We start from the raw sequence: 9,844 nt of genomic DNA, 5'->3' as shown, positions 1-9,844 counted from the left end.
GCTTTCCCTCCCATTCATCCCCCCGTCCACTCATCTACCTGTACATCTATTGTTTAAAAACGGAAGCAGCTTCTCTTACACAACACAATCTGTAAGTGTGTGCGCGCGCATGTGTGTTTTATATATGTGTGTACATTGTATGTATGCACGTTGCCATAACAACGGGCCGGGCTAACTGGCGTCATCACTTCAAAACCACCTTCGCAGCAAGCAAAGAGAGATAGAAAAAGAGTCAAAGCAGCTCCCCTCTGTTCAACACCTGCACTCTCTCTCTCTCTCTCTCTCTCACACACACACACACACACACGCAGACATGCATCCAGCTAGTGGTGTGGTCTCATATTCCGCTGAGCTCACCTCATTCGTTCAACAGGGTCCAGCGGCACAGAAGGAGAGGAGGGGAGATGAGAGAGAGAGGGGAAGGCTTGACTTCATGCATACTGATTCGACTCAGCAATCTGAATGTATTTCTGAGGGTGCCTGCTTGGTCGCGCTCGAATCATCGCCGCCGTTTAGGGAGGCAGAGAAAGACACAGAGGGGAAGAAATATTGACAGTTTACTGTGTCACCTTACATCACCATCCTCCACTCATGAAAGCACAGCTGGGAGCTGACAAGGGTGCTTCTCTAATCCATCTTTAGATGAAACTAGATTACCAAACCTGCCTCAGCATGGCCCGCTGACTTTGAGTCACAAGGTGTATCTAACGCATACATGGCATTTCAGGACACAACTTTGAATTTGGAAAATGTGAAATGTAATGTTTCGCTCTCGTCTCCTGTCCTTCAGATTTGCCTCACAATGGCTGATGACGGCTGGTTGCCACAGGATACAGGATTTAACTTGATCATGTGATCAGACTCCCCTCCCCAGTTCCCTGCCATCTATCATAGGTAAGTCGTGTGACGGGCTGTACAGTTTTTTGATATTCCAGTAAGCTAACTGGGGAAGTGTTTTCCTCTGTGTTGCCGGTGGGTAGTCATTGATGAAAACTGGTTCCAGACTCACTCGTGACAAATTTAGCCATCAGCAACACATTCAGACAAAAGTGATATGTGCGCAAAACAGCACACCTCCTCTCTCACAGGCCCCCACATTCACACATCCACACAAACCACGTGGCGGTAATCAGCCAAATGTACAAAACACCTTTATTAATGGTTGAAGGACAAAAGTGTAGGGCGTAAAAAGGGCTTTGAATACACTGCTGACTGATACAGAGAGGCTGTGTGTGTGTGTGTGTGTGTGTGTGTGTGTGTGTGTGTGTGTTGTCAGTAGATGATAATGCTCAGGATGGATGAGAGGGATGAGAGCCACTCTGTTGCCAAGGCGACGGACAGGGCTGTAAACACGCTACCCCTGACTCATCTCTCCACAATAGAGCCTCTCTCTCTCTCTCTCTCTCTCTCACACACACACACACACACACACACACACACACACACACAATAGAGTCCAATCTAGGGGAGACAAGAGGATCCGGAGAGGAGAGCCACTCCAAGCCGCTTAGCTACACATCTGAATAGGCCTGTGGAATAAACACAACTCTTTCTGTCATATACACGCTCATTTAAAAACACACAATCAGACAAACACACACAACCCAACAAACACAGCCAGCAACTGGAAATCAATGTATGTAGTTTTGTTGATTTGTTTCTTTGCACCTGTATTATTAATAAAGCAACAGAGAAACCCTTTATTTTGTGAAGTTTGAGATATGGTATATATATAGGTATGCTAAATATTTCTAACCTAACACCATGTCAAATGATAGATAGATAGATAGATAGATAGATAGATAGATAGATAGATAGATAGATAGATAGATAGATAGATAGATAGATAGATATAGATAACACAAAGGATCCTCATTTAACAGGGGGATCATGACCCGCCGGCTGAGCAGCTCCACCCGTTCCCATACCGAGGACTCCATCTTCCTAAGGCCTGACGAGGACCCCGTCTGGCTGGATGAGCCCACAAAGACTGAAAAACAAGGCGATGGAGTTCCTAAAAAAGACGGGCTCCCAAACTGCAAAGACAAGCCCACAGGGGGCCAAAGCCAACGGGGGGAGGAAGTGTTTATGCACAAGGTGTACGCGCTGGTGATTGAGATTCACTGCTGGGCTGCACTGTTTGTCGTCTCCCAAGTCACGGTATGTGAACTGGCATCAGTTGAAAGCAGAAAAATAAGTAAAAGTGGATAAAATCTGTACTTTGTTTTGGTAGATTTTTACTCAAGCGTCTTCTTTGAATTAGACAAAGGTTAAGATGACCTTCCTGTTCGAGCTTTTTCAGCTCAGCATGTGATGTAGACCAGTATGGAAAAATCCACTTCCCCGACATCAGACTGTCAACTCAGCACCATCCGTTCCCATCTTCAGTCTGACATTGCTTCCATTCTAACTAATAGTCATGGGGGAGGGGATTTGATTTTTCTTTTAAAGAGCCGAGTGAAGTAAAAACAAACCAGATGTTGGATGAAGAGCAGCCTCGATACCAGCGTCTATCTTGTCGCCATGCACAGTTTGCCAATGCTTGACAACAGCATGACAACATCAATAGTACCGCCCATGACAAGGACTGGCTAATTGCTAGCCCCCCGTGGCGCTTATTGGCTGCTTTTTCAGAACATAAACCGCCGTTTCATGTCACGACGCCAGACCAATCAGTCAACTCGGTGGAGTGGGTGGATTCAAAGGTCCAGACCCAGGCAACAAATCTACAGTCGTGCAACTGCAACATTAGCAATGCAAATGACACCTCAACACTTGAGCACAAAGTATTCTCTCAACTTGACCTTTACTTTTCCCCAGAGATTTTCTTTTCACATGTTCATGATACACAAAGTTTAGTCGACAGCTAACTTTACTGTGGCAAAATTTGGGGCTAAGATTGGACACCTCTTTAGTATTCATTCCCTCTTCCCGTCTCTGTCTCTGTTGACTTCATGTTTGATTCATTTACGAAAGAAAGGACAGGTGCAACGTTACCATATGTTAAAAAAAGCCTTGTAATTGTGGCCAGAATTATGACATCTGAGTGGATGTGCTCAATTTACACACAGTAATTTTTATGCCTGCATAATGAGCTGTCATCGCTTTAAATCTGTGTTTGCTTTTCACCTGAGAGCAGCCACAGCCCTGCCTGATTACCAATGCATGAATGACTGGAGAGTGCACAGTGACAGTCTGCCTTCCCTCCTCCTCTCCTCCCAGGGGTACTGGGTGTTTTTTGTGGTAGAAGGAAATGGGCCGCTCTCTTCTATCTACAAAGCCCTGCAGGTCATCGACTTCTACCTTGGCTTCATCTTACCCTGCCACCCCATTTTTGGAATGGAGGTAAGTGTCAGTCCAGGATCAGACCTACAGCTGTGCCGTTTGTTTTGGAAGCCTTGCAAATATGCTGAATCTAGTGTTGACTCTGTCTAACCGCCTCTTCCCCTGTGTTTCTGTCTCCACACCGACCAGTCCATGGTGCTGATGAGGGATGTTGTAAACACCAAACAGCACAATTGGATCGTCCATGGAACTGCAGGCATCGGTGTGGCCATCTGTGTTATCATGGTAAAACACTGGACGGACCATTCACTTCCAACTCAGAATTTATTTTTATGCTAAATTTCCAGCATTTGGTAATTTCTGAATGAATGTGAGATTATGGTGGATGTCAAGCCAGTTTTGAAAGAAACTAGATCTGGTTTCATGTGCAGACTGGTTATTTCCTTGCTTGATTGATTACGTTTATTGACAACCAACCTCTCCCCAGGTCGTCCACATGGTGTGTAAGTGGCGTTTCGGCACTGGCTTGTGGTCGTCAGGAGTGGTGTCACGGGACATTGGTGATCGGCGTCAGTCTGTGAGCCGCCAGCCCTCCTTCACCCTCTCAGAGTGGACGGACGCTCAGGAGGATCTGCTGGACATGGATCCTGTGCCCCAGACGCCAGTCTTTGAAATGGGCACTGACACCAGGACGGAGGGAGACGCTGCCACCCTCACTGTCACACCAGTGGGGCTTCAGGAGAGGTTAGAGTGGGCAGCAGAAGGCTCCAGGGTGGCTTTCTTTGTTTGTTTGCATTTTTATCTGGATCTGCATGAAGGCGTCCACTGTATTTATGCATTTCAAATCCATATTTGTAGAAACTGCAGCAGATGGGTAAACACATACTGTACGTCTATATCACACATCAATATTTATCACACAGGAGGGGCTCTAATGTTTCCCTGACCTTGGACATGTGTACACCGGGCTGCACTGAGCCCTATGGCTACGGAGCCCAGCTCTCCCCTAGAGACCAGTCAGCCCAGGAGTACCTCCGACAGGGAACACACACCCTGACCCCTGCCATGCTACACACTCGGGCCATGGATGACCAGAGCCTGCAGGCTGAGTTTTATGTGAGTGCAGCAACAGCAGCTCACCCGCCTACACGCTTTAGATTAACAAGGATGAACAGAGACTCACCGGAAGAGACGTACACTGACACACGCACACAGGCACAAATGCACACTCCCACACACACACGCCCAGTGGAGCTCTGTACACACCCGTAAGCTTTTCCACTGTCTGTTAGTGGGCGAAGGACGGATAGATGAAGGGATATTTGCATACAAAGACCCACAGAGGATTCTAGTGTCTGCCAGGCAGAAAGATGTGCATTCAAGACCATACACAAGTTGTCCATAGAATTTCAAACACGTACAATTAGACAGCAACAGTTTAGTGTGAAGGACAGTAGATGACTTAAAGTTGGATGTTATTTTCTTACTGTTCTGTTGCCTAGTAGAAGGTAAGGCTAGAACTTTCCCACCATTTCTGCAAAGATTGATTGTTGTTGCACCCGTTGTTCTTCGGCAGGAAACTCCCATGAACTTTGTGGACCCTAAAGAGTACAACTACCCAGGGCTGGTGAGAAAGAACCGCTACAAAACCATCTTACCCAGTGAGTACAGCTGCAACACAAGTTGGAGCATACACCAAAAACAGATAAAACAGCTGTAAATTCTGTAAAAGCTGTTTTTTTGTGCTGCATCTCTTTAATAATTCCACATACTCATCAGCTTTTTTGCTCGGATGTGTCTGTAAAAGGTCTGTCTCTGTGCACCAGAATATTGACACGCACACTGAGACACAGCACACAAAAAGACACCAACCAACCTTTAAACAGAACTGAGCTGCAACATTTAATATACCTAGCCTGTATGCATAACTATTATCTCTCATCTTCCTCTGCTGTCTCTTTGAATTACAACCCATGTGTCTCTCTTTTTCATGATAATCTCATCCTGTCCACCTCCAGACACACACAGCAGAGTGATCTTGAAGTCACAGGATGAAGATGATTTCCTCACCACCTACATCAATGCTAATTATCTCAGAGTAAGTGGAAATATGTGTATTCATAAGCAAAAATTCTGCCCCAGCACGCTCTGTGAAGTAGCCACTGTAACTTTATTCTTTCTCTGTGGATTTGACCTCGCATTCTATTCATAGTCTCACACTCACAGTCAGTAGGAACAGGTAGCTGTTCCTGTGTGTGGCCGTGCGTTTGTGTTTTTGTGAGTGTGTATTATTGACATTGTGGGGACTCCAAGAAATGAATGTAAATCTATGTAATGTCCCCAAAAGTGATGGAAGTATAATTGCGTGTTTGTGTGTGTGTGTGTGTGTGTGTGTGTGTGTGTGTGTGTGCAGGGTTATGGCGATGAGGAGTGTGCATACATTGCGACCCAGGGTCCCACCGTGAACACAGTGGGGGACTTCTGGAGGATGGTGTGGCAGGAAAGAAGCCCAATCATAGTGATGATCACTAATCTGGAGGAGAAAAATGAGGTCAGTTGGGATGCAAGATGATGATGATGATGATGGGTGCATGAATGGATGAATGGACATTTAAGTTGATAACGGGATGGGTAAGAATACCCACTTGCGTGTGCATTGTGTCTTGCAGAAATGTGCAGAGTACTGGCCCGAGGACACTGTAACCCACGAGGGCATCGAGATCACCGTTGTCACAGTAACCCAGGAGGATGACTACAGTCTGAGGGTGTTTACTTTGAAGGTAGGACACAGAAAGACGCTTCCTTGAGCTAAATGGTAACACATCAGCATGCTAACATGCTCACAATAACAAAGCCAGCATGCAAATGTTTACCACGTTCACCATCTTAGTCCAGCCTGTTAGCATGCTGACATTTGCTAAACACAAAGTTCACCTGAGGCTGATGGGAAAGTCATTAGTTTCACAGGTATTTGTTAAAGCACTCAACAAATTAGAGGAAAAGTCAGGTGAACACTAAAGACATAAGTCATCCTCTTCGGACAATGAATGACTTTGTACAAAATTGCATGCAATACATCTGATCATTGTTGCGATATTTCATTGTGGTGGAACGACACGCTAGCATTGCCATTCCATTGCCTCTCTTACCTGCAATATATCTATTGACAGCTGGCTTACTGCGTGTTGAAATTCTTTTTTCAGATGACTCACTGTCCACACATCTGACCTCAAGATTCATATCCAACCATGTAATAAAAACATGGTGCACTGCAGTGTAGATTTGTCTGTCAACACACCAGATTGCGATGCTGCATTCTCAACATACCAAGCAGGCAGTTTTCTTTCTCCCAATGTAAATGTTTTTATCAGACAGTCTCATCAGACTGTCAAGGTGCGTACGGACTGAACACAGATGTGCATGCTGCTGCTTTACTCCACCTTCCTGAGGTAGCTGTGCCCTTCAGTTCCATTCATGTGTTCATGATGGTGCCTTATGTTTAATTTGGGGTCACGGTGGCATTGGTACTTATCAAGCCAAACATGATAATTCAGTAAATGCAGCCTGCATCTGATTACTAAGCACCAGGGGAGCATTATATAACTGAGTTAAAAGCTTGTTGTGTGGTTTCGGTTGTCTATCTGTTGGATTAATGATCATTGTCAGACTGACACTCAGGGAATAGAGTCAGCTGATGGCTGATTATGCTACAGTGCAGGCGAGGGAGGAATAGACTATGTAAGATCTTTTTTATAACCCTCACTCTTTTTTTTTTTTTTTTTTTGCTGTCTTGCTCTGCGTTCATTGTTGTCGTAGCAACTAACACCAAGGTAACAATTTGGATATACATGCAGAGCAACAGGCTGATCAGAAATGCTTCTGTGTGTCTCATGTACAACATGGTCACATCCATATTTTGTGCCTGAACACCGTCTGTGTGTGTGTGTGTGTGTGTGCGTGTGTGTGTGTACCAGTGTGGGGAAGAGGAGCGTAGTCTGCGGCAGTACTGGTACACCTCGTGGCCTGATCAAAAGACTCCGGACAAGGCTCCACCTCTTCTGGAACTGGTGCAGGAAGTAGAAAGGGCCCGAGAAGAAGCCCCACCCTCCACTGGCCCTATTATTGTTCACTGCAGGTACAAAATTAGCTTGTTTGTGATATAGGGATGAATAAGGAGTTCATTTTACTGCACACTCATCAGGGAAATTGTCCAGTTTCATATTAGAGGAGCCCTTTCTATTGCTGTTTTTTTTTACTATAGAAACCACTTGGCAAAGCAGTGCTTTTGACTTCCTCTAATCCTCTGCTGTCTGATTTCCCTAAGGAGGATTTGACATTAATCAAATTAGTGGGATCAGTGCAAATCAATACACCAATCCATCCATTTTCTCCTTCTCCAACCTCCCCCATCCCTTTATCCCTTCAACTTTTTGTCCGCAGTGCTGGAATTGGTCGAACTGGCTGCTTCATCGCCACCTCCATCCTGTGCAAGCAGCTGAGGACTGAGGGTGTGGTTGACATCCTGAGAACCACCTGCCAGCTCCGTCTGGACAGGTGAGATATTCTTAGCCCTTATCCATGCTCACGTCTATCTTTAGTACTTGGCACCAAATCGTTGTTTGTTACGGGAAAAGAGCCTAGTTGACTAAGTTTTACTTGATCCGGTTCCAAATCACAAGCTGCAGTAAGTCACTGCAGGCTTAAGTTTGAATAAGTTTACCCCGAAATGAAACTTCAGTGTGTTGCGCCACTTAAATCAATCATAGGCTTCTTGCAATAGACTCCTCATTTCTTAAGCGGCATATTTTAAAGTTTTTTCTGGCCTCAGTGCTCACAAGGGCACCCTAGAAGTGAGTTTTTTATAGATCCCTCTCTCACAACTAGCAGCAAAACTATAGATGTAGACGAATGAATTATGCCTCTCTTCCATTTAAGCCATGTGAGATATCCATCATGCACATCAGCTTTGCCCTGACCCTGGTGCACCTGTTGTTGACCAGTCAAAATGTCGTAGTCCATTGTGTTGCATGGGCTGTTTGAGCAAATGCGATGAACATCTTGCTGGAGCTGTTGAAACCTAATGCTGAAATGAAACCATCAGGGCTAATTCCATCAGTGCAGTTCGGACGCACATGGCTTTTGATGAATAACATACCAAAGATTTAGCATATAGCCTTATAAAAACATGAAGTGTACAGCCATGCTACCAGCTCTATGAGGCTGTACTTAACCGTAGGCACAATGGAGCTTTGAGCTAAATGCTAACATGCTCACAGTGAACATGCTGATGTCATAATGTTTAACATGGCCACCATCTTAGCTTAGCATGCCATCCATAGAGTCAACCTGCTAGCGTGGCCGGACAGTGTTTTCTGTCTGACAAATGACTGTACTCTCTGTGTGTGTGTTTCTCAGGGGTGGGATGATCCAGACGTGCGAGCAGTACCAGTTTGTGCATCACGTCCTCAGCCTGTATGAGAAGCAGCTGTCTCACACCGCTGAGGAGTAGAGTGAGCGTCACAGCCACACCCAGACCGAGACACACCACTGTACACTGTACCGCCTCTGGTGGTATGCACCACTGTACCTAGCATCATCTCAGTCTCACCCTTTAACAAGCTCAAACCATGTTAATCTCTTCACCCATGACAGGCTCGCTCAGACAGGACTGAACAGTTAACATGAAATCTGTGCTTACTGTATGTCTTTGAGCAGACGAACATAGAGAGGTGGGATTTGAGACGGCCCCCAAAAATCCGGATCAGACACTTAAGTGTCATCTATCCACAGAGTCCTGGAGAATCGTAACAGTCAGGCCCAAAATAATCCCAGCCCTCACTTTTGACATCATATCATTAGCACTGCGGAGGTTTTTATCACGTTACTGTACATGAGTCTCAGTCACGAAGGCCTCATTTAGTACTTGGTCCTAAATAGCCCCCTCACATACTTGTATGTACAGTTATCAAAAGGTTAAACTGGAACTGAAGTATAACCAGATCACCTGTAGCAGTGTCAGTTTGCTGTAAAAAGGAAATTCAAGTTCAATCTCCCAAAGTTAGTGACAATTTTAAGGGCCCTTTACAGCATAAATGCCAGCATAATTTGAATCTACAAAAGTGATCAAATGCCAGCCTAATATTAAATACTATATAGATGTAAAGGTTCACATGAAATTTAAGTTACCTAACACCTTTTCTCATTGACTCTCATTTTAATGTAAAAAATCATTACAGAAGGCCTGTTTCGACTTTTGATGCATTCAGGAGCCACCTCATCTTCAGGTTGCATGGTGCTAAGTGTTCATTAAAGGCATGTGCAATGTTATGGAACATAGGAATGTATAACAATTAGGTTCTTAATTAACTAATTAGGATTTCTGTGCAATCTACAGTATTACAGTTTTACCATGCTGCCTGTGCAGTCCTCATGGCCCATGATGTTTACAGTAAACAACTCCTGCATTAAGGCCACATAGACGTACACTCAGAGGCGTCACGGAGCCAGCGACACTGAGGCGACAGTGGCCAGAAATAGAATCAGACCGTCGGAAAAATCA

General features: G+C 45.0%; 1 protein-coding gene across 1 annotated transcript; it reads left to right on the top strand.

Annotated features, from left to right (window-relative positions):
* Positions 1-1,890: 1,890 nt before the first annotated feature.
* Positions 1,891-8,794, top strand: ptpn5 (protein tyrosine phosphatase non-receptor type 5). Its single transcript, XM_041939513.1, has 12 exons — positions 1,891-2,160; positions 3,223-3,345; positions 3,475-3,570; positions 3,773-4,029; positions 4,209-4,401; positions 4,862-4,946; positions 5,304-5,383; positions 5,699-5,836; positions 5,955-6,065; positions 7,260-7,420; positions 7,726-7,839; positions 8,701-8,794. Exons 1-12 carry the CDS (start codon positions 1,891-1,893, stop codon positions 8,792-8,794), a joined length of 1,722 nt encoding a protein of 573 aa, XP_041795447.1.
* Positions 8,795-9,844: the final 1,050 nt, after the last annotated feature.

Source organism: Chelmon rostratus, chromosome 6 (genome assembly GCF_017976325.1).
Source record: "Chelmon rostratus isolate fCheRos1 chromosome 6, fCheRos1.pri, whole genome shotgun sequence".
Classification (NCBI taxonomy): Eukaryota; Metazoa; Chordata; class Actinopteri; order Chaetodontiformes; family Chaetodontidae; genus Chelmon; species Chelmon rostratus.
This window is presented reverse-complemented; position numbering and strand designations above follow the sequence as displayed.